Source organism: Bos grunniens, chromosome X, assembly GCF_055505025.1.
Source record: "Bos grunniens cultivar Pamir isolate PY7600 chromosome X, Bosgru_T2T1.0, whole genome shotgun sequence".
Lineage (NCBI taxonomy): Eukaryota > Metazoa > Chordata > Mammalia > Artiodactyla > Bovidae > Bos > Bos grunniens.
The window spans coordinates 107,914,873-107,937,869 of NC_141194.1; the positions used below are offsets into that span (position 1 = coordinate 107,914,873).

Below are 22,997 nucleotides of genomic sequence, written 5' to 3' on the forward strand. Positions count from 1 at the left end.
ATCTCAGTTCAACCACTGAGCTGGCTGTTGTGGAAAATCCAGTTTTTGTAGCACATCACAATCCAACCAAGAAGTGGTTTGTTGTTGTTGTGTAGAGTAAGAGAAGATAACAGTTCAAAATGATGATCTTTTTTTGATTTGTGGTCAGCTCAGAAGGCAAAATGTTGTCTGAGGAGGCCTTACAAATAACTGAGAAAAGAAGAGAGGTGAAAGGCAAAGGAGAAAAGGAAAGATATACCCATCTGAATGGAGAGTTCCAAAGAATAGCAATGAGAGATAAGAAAGACTTCTAAGTGAACAATGCAAAGAAATAGAAGGAAGCAATACAATGGGAAAGACTGGAGATTTCTTTAAGAAAAGGGAACATTTCATGCAAAGATGAGCACAATAAGGACAGTAACAGTATGCACCTAACAGAAGCAGAAGATACTAAGAAGAGGTGGCAAGAGTACACAGAAGAACTGTACAAAAAGATCTTCGTGACACAGATAACCGCAATGGTGTGATGAGTCACCTAGAGCCCCACATCTTAGAGGGCAAAGTCAAGTGGGCCTTAGGAAACATCACTATGAACAAAGATAGTGTAGGTGATGGAATTCCAGCTGAGCTATTTCAAATCCTGAAAGATGATGCTGTTAAAATGCTGCATTCAATATGCCAGCAAATTTAAAAAATTCAGCAGTGGCCACAGGACTGGAAAAGATCAGTTTTCATTTCAGTGCCAAAGAAGGGCAGTGCCAAAGAATGTTCAGACTACTGCCCAATTGCACTAATTTCACATGCTAGCAAAGTAATGCTCAAAATTCTCCAAGCCAGACTTCTATAGTACATGAACTATTAACTTCCAGATGTTCAAGTTGGAGTTAAAAAAGGCAGAGGAACCAGAGAGAGATCAAATTGCCAACATCTGTTGGATCATAGAAAAAGCAAGAGAATTAAAAAAAAAAACATCAACTTCTGCTTCATGGACTACACTAAAGCCTTTGACTCTTGTGAATCACAACAAACTGTGGAAAATTCTTAAAGAGATGGGACTACCAAACCACCTTAATTGCCTCCTGCAAAACCTGTATGCAGGTCAAGAAGAAACACTTAGAGCAGGACATGGAACAATAGACTGGTTTCAAATTGGGAAAGGAGTATGTCAAGGCTGTATATTGTCACCCTGTTTATTACATGCAGTGTACATCATGCAAAATGCTGGACTGGATGAAGAACAAGCTGGAATCAAGATTGCTGGGATAAATATCAATAACCTCAGATATGCAGATGATACCACCCTTATGGCAGAAAGCAAAGAAGAACTAAAGAACCTCTTGATGAAGGTGAAAGAAGAGAGTGAAAAAGCTTACTTAAAACTCAACATTCAAAAAACAAAGATCATGGCATCTGTTCCCATTATATCATGGCAAATAGATGGGGAAACAATGGAAAGAGTGACAGACTTTATTTTCTTGGGCTCCAAAATTGCTGCAGATGGTGACTGCAGCCATAAAATTAAAAGGCACTTGCTCCTTGGAAGAGAAAATATGACCAACCTAAGCATTAAAAAGCAGAGACATTACTTTGCCAGCAAAGGTCCATATAGTCAAAGCTATGGTTTTTCCAGTAGTCATGTATGGATGTGAGAGTTGGACCATAAAGAGGGCCAAGCATTGAAGAATTGATGCTTTTGAACTGTGGTGTTGGAGAAGACTCTTGACAGTCATTTAGACTGCAAGGAGATCAAACCAGTCAATCCTAAAGGAAATCATCCCTGACTATTCATTGGAAGGACTGATGATGAAGCTCCAATACTTTGGCCACCTAATTCAAAGAGCTGACTCATTAGAAAAGACCCTGATGCTGGAAAGTACTGAAAGCAGGCAGAGAAGGGGATGATAGAGGACAAGATGGTTGTATGGCATCACTGACTCAATGGACATGATTTTGAGCAAGCTCTGGTAGATGGTGAAGGACATGGAAGCCTGGCATGCTGCAGTCCATGGGGTTGCAAATTGTTGGACACAACTGAGTGACTCAACAACAACAACAGTAGGCAACCACTTATCAAACTTTTTCACCTTACCAATTTTCCTCAATTGCCAAATGATCATAGAATGATAAACATTGAGTTCTTGGGTAACTTCTCATGTAGTTGTAAGAGGATCAGCTTTGATGATGCTCTCAGTTAGTTATTGTCAACTTCTGATGGTCAGCCACTGTGGTTCTTATTGTCAATACTTGATTTCTTTGGAAAATTTCTTGAACCACCACTGCACCATACAATTTGTTAGCAGTTCAAGGGCCAAACACATTGTTGATGTTGTGAGTTTTCTCTGCAGCTGTGATGTATATTGAACTCAAATAAGAAAATCACTCAGATTTGCTTTTTGCCTAATATAATTTCCATAGTCTAAAATACATATAGTTAGCAAGTAATAATTAGCAAAAATCATAAAACAAGAAATGCTCATTAAAATGATATGTAACATAACCACATGTATTTAAAAATATTTCAATATCAAATGGCAAAGTTCAACAATGCAAAATCGAAATTACTTTTGCACCAACCTAGTAATACCAGTTATGTTGAAATCCAGTATTCAGAGCTTCCCTGGTGGCTCAGTTGATAAAGAATCTGCCTGCAATGCAGGAGACCTGGGTTTGATTCCTGAGTTGAGAAGATCCCCTGGAGACAGGAACAGCTACCCACTCCAGTATTTTGGCCTGGAGAATTTCATGGACAGAGGAGTCTGGCAGGCTACAGTCCATGGGGTCTCAAAGAGTCAGACACAACTGAGTGACTTTCACAGTATTCAAAATAGTTTAAATATTGATTTAGTAATATATGCTTCTTTATGAATTCACTAATAACAAGATATAGTCATGGGTTTAATAAAATAGTTTTGATGTGGTGTTAAGTATTAATGATATTTTGAGAGATGTCTGTAACTGATGGTACATGTAAAAAAGACTTCTCTTGGTGACAGAGTCCCAGGTACTGTTTAATACTACTCTATTTTGTTACTACATTCACAGTTGAAATTTGAGTTAAAGTTTGGTGAAAATAATGAGTTTTTTTTTTTAATCCAAGTACATTGGCCCCTTGAATTTGGACCATTGACCCAACTTTAAGAACTCTTGGCTTAGACTATTAATCTTAGGTGAAATGGAGATGTGTGTCAACCACAGTGATTATCACAATGACTTATATTCCCTGGTTTCACTGTATTTTCTAAAATTATTTTAAAAATCCAGTTATATTTGAAATGACTGATGTGAAAGTGCTGGGAGTAGGTGAGAAATAGCACTAAATTTGGGATGGTCAGAGTTGAGTCTTACATTTCTTAAGCTATAATTATACTTTTGTGTATAGGTTATACACATACATACACTTTTTGACTGGAACTAGACAAGAGTACATTCCTTGATCTTTTCAAATATACCACCACTACTGAAAAAAGTTAATTAAAAGTTTATGTCAATAGTGTTATCTTTGTGTGTGAAAGACTGTACTATTACTATGGATTTCTCAAGCATCTTCTCGTGCTGGATTTTCTAATAGATCCTGTGAAAGATATGGATGGAGTAAAACCCAATTCCTGCTCTTAAGATGCTAACCTAGGTATTGTTATCTTAGTTGGCAGTAATCTAACATTTGGATTCGACTCAGCTCTTTCATTTACTAGTTTCACTTTTGGCAAGTTAGTTTCTTTTCAGAGCCTTTGTTTCTTTATCTGTAAAATTAGGTCAGTTCCTCCTCATAGAATCATTGCTCAGTAAATATTAGCTGTTCTTACGGTTGTTTTTAATCATCCATATCATTTTTGTTTAGTGTTAACTCTATTCATCTCCTCAGGATTTTGAGCGTTCGCGAGCCTTTAATTTTCTGAATGAGATAAAGAAGAGGTTCCAGACTACATATGGTTCAAGAGCACAAACAGCACTCCCATATGCCATGAATAGTGAGTTCTCAAGTGTCTTGGCTGCACAGCTGGTAAGATCTTTCTCGGGATATAGTATTTGATTCATATCTTCTTTATTACTTTAAAGAACCATGGATATAGAGGACCCTGACCTGCAGTGTATTTTTCTGACTGTTATTATATGCCAAGATAGTAAAACTTCCCAGATTAAAAAATATATATAAATGGGCCATTTTAGGATGGAAAGTGATATTCTCTATAAATGGTGGTCAGAGTATCTCATGATTGGGAAGGAGATTAAAGATCATCTACTTCAACTACCCATTTAATGTGTAAATCCACTCAACATGCCAAATGGTGACTTAACCTGTAGATTAACTTCTACCTTCCCACAAGGTAAATTTAATTTTTGGGTAGCTCAGTTAGTCATTTGAAAGTCTCTTTATCTGTATGAATACTTAATTCTCAGTTCAGTGAATTTATACATATATATATACATATTATACATATATATATACATAGATATATACATATACATATTTACATACTTTTTACAGATACAAAACATCTCATGACCCTAAAGGAGTCCTCATGTTCCTATGCAGTCAGGTCCTTCCCTGAGGCAACCGCTTCTCTATTTTTGTCACCATAAATTAGTTTTATCTTTTCTAGAATTTCTTATAAATGGAATCATACATTATATACTCTTTTGTATCTTCCTTGTTTTGCTCAGTGTAAGGTTTTTGATATTGATCCATATTGTATAAATCAGTAGTTTCCTTTTTTTCTGAGTAGTATTGTATGCATATAACACAATTTGTTTATCCATTCACCTGTTGCTGGATATTTGAGATACTTCCAGTTTTCAGCTATCACCAACAAAACTATTATGAACATCCATGATGTACAAGTCTTTGCACAGACATGTGTTTTTATTTTTTTTTGGTAAATACCTAGGGGTGGAATTGCTGGGTCATATGGTGAATGATGTTTAATTTTATAATGAATCATCAAACTTTTTTCCAAAGTGGTTGTACCATTTATATTCCCACTAGTACTTCCAGTGTTTCTGCATACTTGCCAACACTTGTTACGGTCTGTCTTTTTAATGTTATTCATCCTTGTGGATATGTAATGATATCTCATTGTGGTCTTATTTTGCATTAAAGAATGCTTACTTTTTATCCATCAAACCATATGAGTGCAAAGACAGAAGTTTTATCTATGATAGTGTTGTGAATGAGAAAAAAGGACTCACTGTCATTGAATAATTTCCTGTTTGTTTCTCCTGTAAGTGTTGTTTTTAATACCTTTTTGAGGATTATACTTCTAAATATGCATCCTATGGGGATGAAGTTTGTTTAAATAGTTAATGAGTCTTTATTATTCAGTTGGTTTGTTTCATACTTCCACTAGGAAATACTTATATACATGCACCTATGTAAAACACCATCAGCAAAATATATACCAATGCCCATTTGAAAATAAATAGGGTCAGGTTGATGGCCAAGATGGTGAAGTAGGAAACCCTGAGCTCACCTCCTTCCATGGACACACCAAAATTACAACTATTTACGGAGCAGCTATTGATGAGGAAGATCAGAAGACTAGCAGAAAGGATCTTATACTACTGAAGATATAGAGAAGGAACCACAGCAAGACAGAGGGGCAGACACACAGTATAATCAAGATCCATACCTTGGAGTGGGTGGCCCACAAGTGGAAAGATAATTACAATTGCAGCGATTCTCTCAAAGCAGCTAGGGGCTCAAGCTTCCCATGGGGCTCCCCAGCCCTGGAGTCCTCCATTGGGAAGAAGAGCCCCCAGAATATTTGGCTTTGAAGGCCAGCAGGGCTTAATTTCAACAGTGCTGAAAGACTGTGAGAAATAGAGACTCTACTCTTAAACAGCATGTATAAAATCCACATGCTCAGGAAATGAGGGCAGAAGCAGTAATTTGAAAGGAGCCCAGATCAGATCCACCTGCTGATCTTGGAGAGTCTCATGGAAAGGTGGAAAGCCACTGCAGCTCACCCTAGGGACATAGACATTGGTGGTAGGCATTTTTGGGAGCTCATTCTACCATTCTGTACCAGTGGAGCCCATAAGGACGATTTAGGAATCTTCCCTTTAAACTATTAATGTCAGGACGTGGTCCTACCCACCAGCCTATCTGCACCAATGCTGAGACATCTCAAGCCAAACAACTAGCCAAACAGGGAATCAGCCCCACTCACTGCAGGCTGGTTGCTTTAAGAACTCCTGAACCTACAGGGGTCTCAGGACATGGCCCTGCACACCAGTGTGTGTGCACTAGCCCTGGGAACCCCCACTTAGGCCCTGCAGCCAGAGATCCTGGAACCTGGATCTGCCCACCAGTGAGCCAGCATTATCCCCAGGGCCAGGATCACCTACCGGTGAGTAAGCGCCACCCCAGGACCCCCTGGACCCCAGCCTCACCCACCAGCAGGCTGACACATCAACTCTGGAACCTCCATAAGCCTTCAGCCAGAGATCCCAGGGCCCAGCTCCACAAACCAGTAGGTCTCACCAGCCAGTGGACAAACAGCAGTCCCAGGACCCACTGGATGCTTGCCCTGCCCAGCAGTAGGCCAACACCAGCTCTGGGACCCTCCAAGGCCCTTCAGCCAGAGATCCCAGGACCCCCTGGGTCTCTGCAGCCAGCTGCCTTATGACCTGGCTCTGCCCACCAGTGGCTGACAGCCTCTGCACAAGGTAAGGTCTGGGAACCAACCAGACTGGGGGCCAGCCATGCCTACCAGATTGTCCACAACAGAAGGACCCACACAGCCTATGTAGGTATTGTCCGTACAGCATATGGCTCTGGAGACCAGAGGGAAGTGCACTGCTAGGATTCATAGGACGTTTCCTAGAAAAGGCCACTTCTGCAAGGTCAGGAAATGTAACCAACTTACCAAATACATAGAAATTAAAAAGGAAATTAGGCAAAATGAGACAGAGGAACATGTTGCAAATGAAAGAACAAGAGAAAAGCCCATAAGAAGAGCTAAGTGAAGTGGACATAAGCGACCTACCCAATAAAGAACTCAAGGTAGTGATTGTAAAATGATCAAAGAACCCAATAAATGATTGGATTAACAGAGTGAGAAATTAGGATTTCTTAACAAAGAGAATATGTAAAGAATGACCAAGCAAAGATGAAGAATACAATAACTGAAATAAATAAACTAGAAGGAATCAACAGTGAATTGTATGATCAGTGATCAGTGAGCTGTAAAACAGAGTAGTGGAAATCTCTGAAGCTCAACAGAAAAAAAGAAAAAAGAATAAAAAGAAATGAGTACTGTTTAAGATACCTCTGAAACACCATCAGATGTACTAACATTTGCATGGTAGGGCTCCCAGAAGAAAGGAGAAAAGGGGGCAGAGAACATATTTGAAAGCAAATTAACTGAAGACTTCCTTAACTTGGGGAAAGAAACAGAATCCAGGTCGAGCAAGCACAGAGAGTTCCCACAGGATCCACCCAAAGAAGACCACACCAAGACATTATAATTAAAATGGCAAAAATTAAAGATAAAGAGAGAATATTAAAAGCAGCTGGGGAAAAGCAAAATGTTGCACACAAGGAAATTCCCATAAAAGGCCAGAACGGAGTGGCATGATATTTTTCAAGTGGTAAAAGGGAAAAACCGACAACCGAGAATCCTCAACAAGGCTTTCACTCAGATTTGATAGAGAAATAGAAAGTTTTACAGATAAACAAAAGCTAAAAGTGTTCATCACCACCAGGCTTGCTTTAAAGGAAATGTTTAAGGGGCTTCTCCAAGCTGAAAAAAAGGTTGTAAGAAGAAATATGAAAATTATGAAAGGAGAAATCTCATTGGTAAAGGCAAATACACAGTAAAGGTACTAAACCAACCACATATAAAGCTATGAGGAGGATTACAAAAGGAGTAAAATCACCCATAACCACAATAAGGGATTTCAAAACAAAAAGAGGTATAAAATATGTCAAAACAGTAACTGTGGGAGGGGGCATAAAAATGTAGGGTTATTAAAATGCATTTCTACTTAAGAGATTAAAAACTTAAAATAATCATGTAGATATATACAGATTGTTATATACAAACCTTATGATAATCGTAAACCAGAAAACCTATATTAGATATACACAAAGGGAAAGAAATCCAAATATAACACAAAAGATACTAATCAAATCATAAGGGATGAAAGCAAAGGACCAAAAGAGAAGTACAAAAACAACTGAAAAACAATTAACAAAATGGCAGTAAATACATACCTATCAATAATTAAATGGAAATGGACTAAATGCTCCAGTCAAAAGACACAGAGTGGCTGAATGGATAACAAAACAAAACCCGTATATATACTGCCTACAGGGGACTCGGTGTGGCTCTAAAGACAAAAACAGAAAGTGAAGGGATGGGAAAGGTTATTCCATGCAAATAGAAATGAAAGGGAAGCTGGGATAGCAATACTTATATTAGAGAAAATAGACTTTAAAACAAAAACTGTAAGAGACAAAGACATTAATGATAAAGGAATTAATCTGAGAAGATACAATTGTAAATGTATATGCACCCAGCATAGGAGCACCTAAATATATAAGGCAAATATTAATAGACATAAAGTAAGAAATTGATAGCAACACAGTAATAGTAGGAGAGTTTAACACCACACTTACCTCAATGGACAGATCATCCAGACAGAAAATCAGTGAGGAAACAGTGGTCTTAAACAACACATTACACCTAATTGGGCTTAATTGACATATATAGAACATTCTGTCCAAAAGCATCAGAATACACATTTTTCCCAAGTGCACTTAGCACATTCTCCAGGACAGATCACATGCTGGGCATAAAACAAGCCTCAGTAAATTTAAGAAAAATTGAATTCATGTCAAGCGTTTCTTCTGACCACAATGTTATGAGGCTAGAAATCAACTATAAGGGAAAAAAATGCAAAAAACACAAACACTTGAAGGCTAAACAATATGCTACTAAACAACAATGGATTACTGAAGAAACCAAAGAGGAAATAAAAAAATACTTGGAGAAAAAGAATACTTGAAGACAAATGAAAATGAAAACACAGTGATTCAAACTCTATGGGATCCAGCAAGAGCAGTTCTAAGAGGGATGTTTATAGTAATAGAATTTTACCTCAGGAAACAAGGAAAATATCAAACAAACATTACACTGAAAGGACCCAGGAGAAGAAAAAACAAAACCCAAAATTAGTAGAAAGAAAGAAATCATAAAAATGAGAGCAAAAATAAATGAATCAGAGATAAGGAAATAATAGAAAAGATCAACGAAACTAAGAGCTAGTTCTTTGATAAGATAAAGCCGATCGCTTTTATCCAGACTCATCAAGAAAAAAATAGGGTTCAGATCAATAAAATAAGAAAAAAGGAAAAATTAAACAGATAACACAGAAATACAAAGTTCATAATAGACTACTATGAACAACTATATGCCAATAAAAAGGACAAACTAAGAGAAACAGGGAAATTCCTAGAAATGCACAGTCTCCCAAGACTGAACCAAGAAGAAATAGAAAACATGAACAGAACAATTACCAGTAATGACATTGAAAATTGAAGTTTTAAAACTTCGAACAGACAAAAGTCTAGGACCAGATGGCTTCACAGGTGAATTCTACCAAACATTTAGAAAACTCTTCCAAAAATTGCAGCAAAAGGAACACATCCAAACTCATTCTATAGGTCGTCACCCTGACACAAAAACCAGACAAAGATACCACAAATGAAGAAAATTACAGACCATTATAGCTAATGAACATAGATTTAGAAATCACAATTTAACAAACTGAATTCAACAATACATTGAAAGGATTATACACATGATCAAGCGGGATTTATTGCAAAGATGCAAGGATGGTTCAGTATCTGGAAATCAATGTGATACACCATGATAACAAATTGAAGAATAAAAATCATGATTATCTCAATAGGTACAGAAAAAGCTTTTAACAGTATTCAAATCCATTTATGATAAAACCTCTTAACAAAGTGGGAACATACCCCATCATAATAAAGGGTATATATGACAGGCCTGCATCTAACATCATACTAAGTAGTGAAAAACTGAAAGTATTCCCTCTAAAATTAGGAATAAGACAAAGATGCCACTCTTGCCACTTTTATTCAACATAGTTTTGGAACCCCTAGCTACAGTAATCAGATACAAAAAAGAAATGCAAGGAATCCAAATTTAAAAAGAAGAAGCAAAATTGTCTCTCTCTGTAGATAACCATCATACTATCTATAGAAAATCCTAAAGATACCACCAAAAAATCAATTGTTAGAAATAATACAGTACAATTGCAGGATACAAAATTATACAGAAACCTATTGCCTTTCTATATACTAACAACAGACTATCAGGAAAAGAAATTAAGAAAACAATCCCACTTAACCATCACATCAAAAATAATAAAATACTTAAGAATGCATTTAACTAAAGAGGTAAAAGACCTGTACTCTGAAAACTTTAAGAACCTAATGAAAGATATTGAAGATATTGAAGAAGTTGGAAAGATATACTGTGTTCATGGATTTGAAGAATTTATATTGTTAAAAATGATTATACTAAAAATAAAGACTATGCTATGCATTATAGAGAGGCAATGCCATCCCTATCAAACTACCAATAATGATTTTTTTTTTAACAGAACTAGAACAAATAATTCTAAAATTTGTGTGGAGACATAAAAGATGGCAGAATGGCCAGAACTATCTTGAGAAAGAAGAAAAAAACTTGATGTATTACACTCCCTCATGTCAAGCTATACTACAAAGCTGCAATAGTGAAAACAGTACAGTACTGTCAAAAACACAAAAAAACAAAAACAGACACATATATCTGTGGAATGGAATGCATGCATGCTCAGCCTTGTCCAACTCTTTGTGACCCCATGGACTGTACCAGGCTCCTTTGTCCATGGGATTTTCCAGGCAGGAATGCTGGAGTGGGTTGCTGTTTCCTTATCTGGGGGATCTTCTCAACCTAGAGATTGAACCTGTGTCTCTTGTATCCCCTGCATTGGCAGGTGGATTCTTTACCACTGAGCCACCTGGGAAGCCCATAGAACAGAATAGAGAGCCCAGAAATAAACCCATGCTTATATGGTCAATTAATCTATGACAAAGGAGGCAAGAATATACAGTGGGGAAAAAAGCTGTCTTTTTCCCTTTCCACTAAATGGTGTTGGGAAATCTGGACAGCTACATGCAAAAGAATCAAACTGGACTACTTTCTCACACCGTGGACACAAATAAATTAAAAATGGATTAAAGGTTTAAATATAAGACTTGAAACCATAAAACTTCTAGAAGAAAACATAGTATGCTCTTTGACGTTGGTATTGATAGTTTTTTTGGATATGTCTCTGGCAAGGGAAACAAAGTAAAAATAAACAAATGGGAGTACATCAAACTGAAAAGTACATCAAACCAATACAAATTTCCTTCCTCAGTGAAGGAAATTACCAATAAAATGAAAAGGCTGCCTACTGAAAGGGAGAAGATATTTGCAAACAATATATCTGATAAGGGGATAATACCTACAATGTGCAAAGAACTGATAAAACTTGGACATCTAAAAAACAAACCACAATGGAGTATTACCCAGCCATTAAAAAGAATACATTTGAATCAGTTCTAATGAGGTGGATGAAACTAGAGCCTATTATACAGAGTGAAGTAAGCCAGAAAGAAAAACATCAATACAGTATACTAACGCATATGTATGGAATTTAGAAAGATGGTAACGATAACCCTGAATGTGAGATAGCAAAAGAGACACAGATGTATAGAACAGTCTTTTGGACTGTGTGAGAGAGGGCGAGGGTGGGATGATTTGGGAGAATGGCATTGAAACATATATAATATCATATGTGAGATGAATCGCCAGACCAGGCTCAATGCATGATACAGGATGCTTGGGGCTGGTGCACTGGGATGACCCAGAGGGATGGTATGGGGAGGGAGGTGGGAGGGGTGTTCAGGATGGGGAACATGTGTACACCTGTGGTGGATTCATGTTGATGTATGGCAAAACCAATACAATATTGTAAAGTAATTAGCCTCCAATTAAAATAAATAAATTTATATTAAAAAAAAACCCAACTATAAAGTGGACACAAGAGCTGAATAGCCATCTTTCCAAAGAAGACAGACAGATGGCCAACAGGCACATGAAAAAAGATACACAATATCACTATTTGTCAAGGAAAAGCAAATCAAAACCACAGTGAGAGATATTATCTCACACTTGTCAGAATGGCTGTTGTCCAAAAGGCAAGAAGTTAACAAATGTTGGTGAGGATGTAGAGAAAAAGGAACCCTGCTATACTGTTGATGGGAGTGTAAATTGGTGTGGCCACTATGGAAAACAATATGGAGATTCCTCCAAAAATTAAAAATAGAACTACCGTATTACCAGCAGTTCTGCTCTTGGGTATTTATCTGAAGAAAACAGAAACACTAATTAGAAAAGGCACATGCACCCCTATGTTCATTGAAGCATTATTTACAATAGCCAAGATATGGAAACAACCTAAATGTGCATCAATAGATAAATGGATAAAGAAGATGTGATATGTATATACACACACACACACACACGAGTATTACTCAGCCATAAAAAAGAAGGAAATCTTGTCACTTGCAGCAACATTGATGGATCTAGAGGATGTCTTGCTAAGTGAAAAAAAGTCAGAGAAAGACATAGATACTGTATGATTTCACTTATATGTAGAATCAAAAAAAGAAACATAATAAAACACTAACAGAGATACAGATACAGAGAAGAAATATATGATTGCCAGAGGGAAAATGTTGGGGGTAGGACAGAAATAGGTGAAGGAGTCTGAGTTACACAATTCAAGTTGCAATGTAAAAGAGTCACAGGTATGAAATATGCCATTGTGAGTATATAGTTGTAACTATATAATGTCTTTGGATTTTGACATATGATAACTAAGCTTACTGTTTGTGATCATTTTGAAATGTATAGAAATACTGAGTTCCAAAGAATACCAAGGAAAGGTAAGAAAGGCTTCTTAAGTGAACAATGCAAAGAAATAGAAGAAAACAATAGAACAGGAAAGACTAGAGATATCTTCAAGAAAACTAGAGCCACCAAGGGAACATTACATGCAAAGATGGGCACAGTAAAGGACAAATGGTATGGATCTAACGGAAGCAGAGGATATTAAGAGGTTTCAATAATACACAGAAGAACTGTACAAAAAAAGGTCTTAATGACCTGGATAACCACGATGTTGTGATCACTCACCTAGAGCCAGATATCCTGTAATGTGAAGTCAAGTGGGCCTTAGGAAACATCACTATGAACAAAGCTAGTGGAGGTGGTGGAATTCCAGCTGAGCTATTTCAAATCCTAAAAGATGATGCTGTTAAAGTGCTGCACTCAATATGCCAGCACATTTGGAAAATTCAGCAGTGGCCATAGGACTGGAAAACATCAGTTTTCATTCCAATCGCAAAGAATGTTTAAACTGTCGCACAGTTGCACTCATTTCACATGCTAGCGAGGTAATGCTCAAAAACCTTCAAACTAGGCTTCAATAATACATGAACCAAGAGCTTCCATATGTACAAGCTGAATTTAGAAAATACAGAGGAACCAGAGATCAAATTGCCAACATCTGTTGTATCATAGAAAAAGCAAGAGAATTTCAGAAAAAATTCTGCATCATTGACTGTGCTAAAAGCCTTTGCCTGTGTGGATCACAAGAAACTGGAAAATTCTTAAAGAGATGGGAATACCAAACCACCTTAACTGTCTCCTAAGAAACCTGTATGCAGGTCAAGAAGCAACAGTTAGAACCAGACATGGAGCAATGAACTGGTTCCAAACTGGGAAGGGAGTATGTCAAGGCTGTATATTGTCACTCTGATTATTTTACTTACATGAAGACTACATCATGTGAAATGCTGGGCTAGATGAATCACAAGATGGAAGCAAGATTGCTGGGAGAAATATCAAAAACCTCGGATATTGCAGATGATACCACCCTAATGGCAGGAAGTGAAGAAGAACTAAAGAGCCTCTTGATGAAAGTGAAAGAGGAGAGTGAAAAAGCTGGCTTAAAACTCAGCATTCAAAAAATAAAGATCATGACATCTAGTCCTGTCATTTCATGCGAAATAGATGGGGGGAAGTGGAATCAGTAACAAATTTTATTTTCTTGGGCTCCAAAATCACTACAGACAGTGACTCCAGCCATGAAATTAAAAGATGCTTGCTCCATGGAAGAAAAGCTATGACAAACCTAAACAGTGTATTAAAAAGCAGAGATATCACTTTTCTGACACAATCCATCTAGTCAAAGCTATGGTTTTCCCACTAGTCATGTACGGATGTTAGAGTTGGACCAGAAAGAAAATTGGGGCTTCCCTGGTGGCTCAGACAGTAAACAATCTGCCTGCAATGCGGGAGACCTGGGTTCGATCCCTGGGTTAGGAAGAGCCCCTGTAGGAAGGCATGGCAACCCACTCCAGTATTCTTGCCTGGAGAGTCACTATGGACAGAGGAGTCTGGCAGGCTGTAGTCCATGGGGTCTCAAAGAATCAGACATGACTGAGCGACTAAGTACAGCATGAAGACAGTTGAGTGCCAAAGAACTGATGCTTAGGTGCTGAGAAGACTTGAGAGTCCCTTGGACAGCAAGGAGATCAAACACGTCAGTCCTAAAGGATATCAACCCTAAATGTTCATTGGAAGGACTGATGCTGAAGCTGAAGCTGAAGCTCCAGTACTTTGGATACCTGATGCAAACAGGCAACGCAACGGAAGACCCTGATGCTGGGTTAGACTGAAGGCAAAGGAGAAGGGGCGACAGAAGATGAGATCATTGGATAGCAACACCTACTCAATGGACATGAGTTTGAACAAACTCTTGGAGATAGTGAAGGACAGGGGAACCTGGCGTGCTGCAGTCCATGGGATCTCAAAGGGTCAGACACGACTTAGTGACTGAACAGCAATGTGTTGTGCAACAGAAACTAACAAACTCTCATAACAAACTCATAATCTCAAAGCAGACTCATAGAAAAAGAGATCAGAGAGCTAGGGTTGTGGTGAGGGATGATTGGATAAAAGTGGTCACAAAGTACAAACTTCCAGTTATAAGATAAATAAATACTAGGGATATAGTGGACAACATGATAAATATAATTAACAGTGCTTTATGTTATATATGAATGTCATTGAGAGTAAATCCTAAGAGTTCACATCATAAGGGGAAAAAAGGTATTTGGTTCAGCTGGCAGTAAAACTTTCAATTTAGCCAGTTTATCTTTAGCTCCAGATATGTGTGTGAACCTCTAAACAAATCTGTGCCAGAATCTTGTCTATAAATGGAAATAAAAATAATGGTATCTTCATAGAGTTTTTGCATGGTTTAAATAATATCCCATATTTGAAGCACTTAGCACAGTGAAGTGACTGGAATATTGTATTTTAAGTCCACAATTATTTGCTATAGATAATAACTTCAAAATATATACTCTCATCAGTGTCTTACATTTTTAGATCCTATAATAAGCCAGTGAAAATAGCATGCATACTCTTATCCCAACAGATACAAAAATAGATGCCCAGAAGCTAGGCCAGTCCCTACCTCATCACACCCAAGAAATAAGAAAAGATTAAGAGTACCTTTTCCCTAACCTGTTACTTCTGCCTCAACTACAGTCTTTTCTCCTTTCTTCCTTGTCTGAACACAGATTATATAACACCCTACTTCTGCCCAGGAATCTCAGATGTGTATTTGATATACTTAGCTTTATTTCATTTGAAATAAGGTGATATTTTTATAACACTTATATTTCATATGGTAGCAAATTTTATGCTTTTGTATATTTTTTCCCTAGGTCTGGTAACAATTTTTGAATGAAGTGACATCTCTTTTGTACCTATGTTGTAGCTTTCCTCAGTGTCATTCCTCTTCTCTTTGTTTTCGTATTGTGAATAATATCTGGGTATCATAAGTTAAATCATATTTTTTTTATAGAAGCATCACTCTGAGAATAAGGGCCTAGATAAAGTGATGGAGACTCAAGCCCAAGTGGATGAACTTAAAGGAATCATGGTCAGAAATATAGGTATGTTTCATGACATACTCTGCATGTATGTGGGCAAAAATGATATTAGATTACTTGATTGGGGTCAGATCATTCTAGAGAAACTGAAATAGCACTTCTTTATTCTTAATATTGGAAGGTAATTGTCAGCTGAGTTGTGGATATTTCTTACCTTAATACTGCCTGCTGTATGAATGGTTTCTTTTTAGCATTTATGACTTTCTTCATTCTAAATTGGTTAGTTTAGGGACTTCCCTGGAGGTCCAGTAGTTAAGACTTCTTCCAATGCAATGGATGAGGGTTCAACCCTTGTTTGCGGAGCTGAGATCCCACATGGCTTGAGACCAAAAAACCAAAGCATAAACCAGAATCAATGTTGTAACAAATTCTGTAAAGATGTTTTAAAAAAATAAATACATTAGTTTACTTAGCAAGACTTATGTCTAAGACTCTTAAATAGTTTCAATTCAGAATAATTCAGTCAATTTGGGTTAGAAATACCCAGATAGTTGATATTATCAGTATAGATACTTAGAGTATAACTCTTTGACCTCCTTGTAAAGTTTGTTACTCTTGACTGAAAGAGGTAATTGGATCAAAAAACTGACTGTTCTATTCTTCAAGAGAATGAACTGTGACATAAATTTCATTGGCCTGTGTTTTGTCAAGAACCTATATAGCACATTAAAATAATCCAAGAAAATACATCAAGTTTATTTTTTGATTGATTATAATGATGGTATTTAGATTTAGGATGATGTTAATTTTTACTAGCTCCAGTTTTCACATTGTAGTTCTTGGGCTAGCAGCATCAGCATCCTCTGGGTTCAGTTCAGTTCAGTAGCTCAGTCATGTCTGAATCTTTGTGACCCCACGGACCGCAATACGCCAGGCTTCCCTGTCTGTCCTCAACTCCTGGAGCTTACTCAAACTCATGTCCATCGAGTTGGTGATGCCATCCAACCACCTTATCCTCTGTCATCCCCTTCTCCTCACTCCTTCAATCTTTCCCAGCATCAGGGTCTTTTCTATTGATTCAGTTCTTTGCATCAGGGGGCCAAAGTATTGGAGTTTCAGCTTCAGCATCAGTCCTTCCACTGAATATTCAGGACTGATTTCCTTTAGGATGGACTGGTTGGATCTCCTTGCAGTCCAAGGGACTCTCAAGAGTCTTCTCCAACACCACACTTCAAAAACATCAATTCTTCAGTGCTGTGCCTTCTTTATGGTCCAACTCTCACATCCATACATGACTACTGGAAAAACCATAGTTTTGACTAGACGGACCTTTTTTGGCTTCATGTACCAGGTTTTTCAGCTGGAAACTGGCTTTAAGAAGCGTTTCACCTGACTTCCCCAGGACCAAGCTGTTTCCTTAGAATTGATTGTGATTAACTTGCAAGCAGTTTGAATTGAGCTGTTTGAATAGTAAAATGTTTGAGCTGTTTAAAATCATTTTTTAAACTCTAGGGAAAACCACTAATAATTGAGATCCCAGTTATCTAAATATTTTGAAGGTGCTCCCCCCAACAGGATTCCAGCTGATTTATGTTTAAAAGCAATGGTCCTTGCTCATGTGTCTTCTAACTAAATGGACTGACTTGCCCAAAGGCAATTTAGAATACCAATGGCCAATGGGGAACTTTTGAAATTCTCAAACTTAATTTCCATAAAGCCAGATTTAATTACAATAGCTCAAAAATTTCCAGACCTGAGTGGAATGCTTATTTCATTTGGTATTTTGGGGCTTCCCAAGATTATTAGGAGTCTCCCTAAAATTGCCTCTCTAAAATAAAATTTTTAAATGAACTGAGGTGAACAGTGAGATAAAATGGCTCCCAAAGCTTCAGGCTCTTCCTTGGGTTTTTTTTTGTTTCAGGCTCTGCCTCCAGTGCCATCTCATCTCTCTCCCTCTGCTCTTTGTGGCTGGACTCTACAACTGGCCACCATCTTCCCACTTCCTTTCTGTTAGGGGAAACACATTGACTGAAACTGCCCACCCTGGCCAGGCACCATAGTAACTGTTTGCATGAGTTGTTTTACAACAGGAGGTCCTGGTAAGGAACACGGAACTAATAAACCACCACCAGTTGGAAGAGTTTGGGAAAGGTGACAGCATGTGTCCAACCACCTCCTAGAATCCTTCTCGCTGGCATCCATCTTGGCTGAGCAATGTATGCACTACTGGGAAGGACTCTGAGTCAGAATGACTGGCCAGAGACAACCCAGAAATTAATCCCATCCTCTGGGAACCTGTTAGAAATGCAAATTTTCAGGCCCCACCCCAAGCCAACTGAATCAGAAACTCTTAGAGTGGGAAATCTGTGTTTTCACAAGCCCTCCAAAGGATTCTAATGCATACTCAAGTTATAGAACCACTCTTAAATATATCTTGTAAGAGGAATGTCTTACATACAATAAATTCTTTTATAAAATTGAACAAAAATTGGTACATAAATGCTTTATAAAATGTTTACCTTCGATGTCATTTTATAAATGTCCACTTATAATTTTGAATTTACTTTTACACTATTAGAATACTTGAAAGTAATGAAAAGATGTTTTAAAAAATTTACTGTCTCACCATCCTAAAGTTTATTTCCATTTACTTTACTTTAAATTTTTATTCATATGTTTACATAGTTGAAAGTCATATTTTATATTCAGTTTTATGGAGGCACTGTAATATAGTAATCGAGATTTGGAGTCATATATGCCTGAGTTTGAATCCTTATTTCACTTCCTACCTTCTGGTAGGCCTTCATCAACCCTCTAACCTTTCTGACCTTTATCTGCAAAAGAAAAGGAGATAATAAAACCTAAGTTTACCAGGATAAAAATGGTAATATATATATATAAAACACTTCGTACAGTGCTTGACACATAGTAAGAGCTGAATTATTATTAGTTGTTAGTCTGTTTTATGCTTGTACAGTATTTCTTTGAGTTATATCACAGTTTGCCAATTGTGTCCTTCTGTTGGACACTTCGGTTATTTAGAGCAGTATTACTCAGAATTTAAGCAGCTTGCTCGAGAATATAAGTCAATGGTGTGCTTCCTTCATTGAGAACATCTTGGTATGAAATCAATTTGACTAAACAGTGTGTTTGGAGACTTAGTTGAGCAGTAGCAGACACTCTTATGTAGCACTGATTGAGAAGTTTCTGTTATAGTAAGTACTGTTATAAATATTTTTATGCCTATTATTTTTTCTTGGGCTTCTCAGGTGGAACAGGGGTAAAGAATCTGCCTGTAAATGCAGTAGGTTCAGGAGACAGGGATTCAATCCCTGGGTTGGGAAGATTCCCCGGAGGAGGAATGGGAACCCACTTCAGTATTCTTGCCTGGCAGATCCCATAGACAGAGGAGCCTGGTGGCCTACAGTCCATGAGGTTGCAAAGAGTCTGACACAACTTAACAACTGAGCATCATGCTTATTTTTCTTGTCTTGTTGAGATTAATTCCCAGAAATGAGATTAATAATCAAAAGGCAGAAACATTTTTACATTTCTTAATATGTATGTCTCGGTTATTTGAAGGGATTTTCTTTCATTAATATTAATTTTGATTGTATGTCTAGATGCAGACTAGAGAACCTAGTGAAAAACTACTAATATTTTTCTCTCTTTTTGGTCACCAAGTATATTTATTTTGCTTGAAAGTGGAAGCAGTCAACTGCTGAAATATTATTTATTGCAGATGCGTAATGTTTCTAGAAAATGAACCTTTTTAATCAACTCCTCTTAAATGACTTATTTTTAGAATTATAGAAATAACAAATTTAAAATGTAGGAAAAACATATCTAATCTTCTCCCTTTGATTTTTTTAGCAGCTTTATTGAAATGCAATTCATGTACCATACAATTCATCCTTTTAAACTATACAATCCAACTGTTTTTACTATATCCAGAGTTGTGTGACAATCATCACGATCAATTTTAGAACATTTTCATTATCCCCAAAAGAAATCCTGTGCCCATTTACAGTCACTCCTCTTTTCTCTTCAACCTCCAGACCTAAGCAGCAATTAATCTCCTTTCTGTGTACATGTATTTGCCTGTTCTTGACATTTTATATAAATGGAGTTATATAAAGCATGGCCTTAGTGATTTTGAAGTATATAATACAGTATTATTGACGATAACCTCAGATATGCGGATGACACCACCCTTATGGCAGAAAGTGAGGAGGAACTGAAAAGCCTCTTGATGAAAGTGAAAGTGGAGAGTGAAAAAGTTGGCTTAAAGCTCAACATTCAGAAAACGAAGATCATGGCATCCGGTCCCATCACTTCATGGGAAATAGATGGGGAAACAGTGGAAACAGTGTCAGACTTTATTTTCTGGGACTCCAAAATCACTGCAGATGGTGACTACAGCCATGAAATTAAAATACGCTTACTCCTTGGAAGGAAAGTTATGACCAACCTAGATAGCATATTCAAAAGCAGAGACATTACTTTGCCAACAAAGGTCCGTCTAGTCAAGGCTATGGTTTTTCCTGTGGTCATGTATGGATGTGAGAGTTGGACTGTGAGGAAGGCTGAGCGCCGAAGAATTGATGCTTTTAAATTGTGGTGTTGGAGAAGACTCTTGAGAGTCCCTTGGACTGCAAGGAGATCCAACCAGTCCATTCTGAAGGAGATCAGCCCTGGGATTTCTTTGGAAGGAATGATGCTAAAGCTGAAATTCCAGTATTTTGGCCACCTCATGAGAAGAGTTGACTCATTGGAAAAGACTCTGATGCTGGGAAGGATTGGGGGCAGGAGGAGAAGGGGACGGCAGAGGATGAGATGGCTGGATGGCATCACCGACTCGATGGACATGAGTCTGGGTGAAGTCCAAGAGTTGGTGATGGACAGGGAGGCCTGGCGTGCTGCGATTCATGGGGTCGCAAAGAGTTGGACACGACTGAGCGACTGATCTGATCTGATCTGATTGACGATGATTAGTATGCTGTACATTAGATTTCCAGAATTTATTAATTTTCTAGTTGCAAATTTATACCCTTTCACAGCATCGCTCCAATTCCTTTTCCCCCCAGTCTTGGTATTCACCATTCTGGTTCAGCAAGGTTTACATTTTTAGATTCCACATATGAGTAACATCATACAATATTTGTCTTTCTTTGACTAACTTAACTTACTAAGCATGGTGCCCTCAAGATTCATCCCTATTGCAAATGACAGGACTTCCATCTTTCTCATGGCTCAGTAATATTCCATTATATATAGGCACCATGCCTTCTTTATCTATTCATCCATTGATGGGCACTTAGTTGATTTACATATCTAGACTGTTGTGAATAATGCTGCACTAAACATGGGAGTACAGATATCCTTTCAATATCCTGCTTTCATTTCCTTTAGATAGATACCCAGAAATGCAGTTGCTAGATATATGTGTTAGTTATAGTTTTAATTTCTTAAGGAAACTCCATGCTGTTTTTAGTAGTGATTGAACCAATTTATATTCCCGCCAGCAGTGCATAAGGCTTCCCCTTTACTTCATATGCTCATCAATACTTATGTCTTATCTTCTTCTTGTTAGCCATTCTAAGTGGTATAAGGTTGATAACTCATTGTGGTTTTTATTTGCATGTTCCTATTGATTTGTGATGTTGAGCATTTTTAATGTACCTGCTGCCTGCCCATTTGTATATCTTCTTTGGAAAAATTCTGTTCAGTTCCTCTGCCTATTTTTAAATCAGATTTTTTTTTTTGTTATTGAGTTGTATTAATTCCTTTTATATTTTGGATGATAAACCCTTATCCAGTATGTGGTTTGTAAATGTTTTCTCCCATTCTATAGGTTACCTTTTCATTTTGTCGATTGTTACTTTTCCTGTCCAGAAGCTTTTTAATTTGATGTAGTCCAACTTACAGATTTTGCTTTCATCGCTTGTGCTTTTGGTATCCTAAGTATCATTGCAAAGACCAGTGTCAAGAACTTTCTTCCTATATTTTCTTCTAGGTGTTTATTGGCTTGAGGTCTTATGTTTAAGTCTTTTATCCATTTCAAATTAATTTTTGAGTGATGTATATTGGGGTCCAATTTCCAGTTTCTGCATGTGGTTATCCATGTGGTTTTCTGAACACCATTTTTTGAAGAGGTTATCCTTTCCCCATTGAGTATTCTTGATTCTCTTCTCAAATCTTAGTTGACCATATGCATGGGGGTTTATTTCTGGTCTTGCAAATTTTGTTCCTTTGGTCCATGTATCTATTTTTGCCAGGAATACTGTTTTAATTACTATAGCTTTATTAGTGTAGCTTGAAACCAGGAAGTGTAATGCCTCTGCCCTTGTTCTTCTTTCTCAGGATTTCTTTGGCTATTTGGGATCTTTTTTAGTTCTGTACACGTTAGGATTTTTTTTTTCTATTTCTGTCAAAAATGCCATTAGAATTTTGATGGAGATTGCATTGAATCTGTAGGTGACTTTGGCTAATATGAACATTTTAGCTATTAATTTTTCTGATCCATGGACATAGGATATATTTCCATTAGTTTGTATCTTCTTTAATTTCTTTCATCAAAGTCTTGGAGCACACAGATCTTTACTTCCTTGTTTTTTTTTTAAATTTGTTTAAACTGAATTTTTTTTCAGTTTTATTTATTTACTTTACAATATTGTATTGGTTTTGCCATACATTGACATGGATCCGCCATGGGTGTACATGTGTTCCCCATCCCAAACCTCCCTCCCTCTTCCCTCCTCGTACCATCCCTCTGGATCATCCCAGTGCACTAGCCCCGAGCACCCTGTATCATGCATCGAACCTGGACCTGCGATTCGTTTCACATATGATAATTTGCATGTTTCAGTGCCATTCTCCCATAACATCCTGCCCTCACCCTCTCCCACAGAGTCCAAAAGACTGTTCTATACATCTGTGTCTCTTTTGCTGTCTCACATACAGGGTTTTCCTTATCATATTTCTA

At 37.4% G+C, this 22,997-nt stretch overlaps 1 protein-coding gene across 11 annotated transcripts in view; it reads left to right on the forward strand.

The window, feature by feature from the left end:
- Positions 1–22,997, forward strand: part of VAMP7 (vesicle associated membrane protein 7) — a 91,592-nt gene that overhangs the window by 22,298 nt on the left and 46,297 nt on the right. For 8 of the 11 annotated variants that reach the window (XM_086385927.1, XM_086385935.1, XM_086385926.1 and 5 more), the window contains 2 exons: positions 3,842–3,979; positions 15,985–16,075. In XM_086385927.1, coding sequence (XP_086242053.1) covers positions 3,842–3,979; positions 15,985–16,075 — 229 coding nt within the window. The remainder of the gene's footprint in view (positions 1–3,841; positions 3,980–15,984; positions 16,076–22,997) is intronic. The other 3 variants (XR_015158240.1, XM_086385931.1, XM_086385933.1) reach the window with 1 other exon arrangement.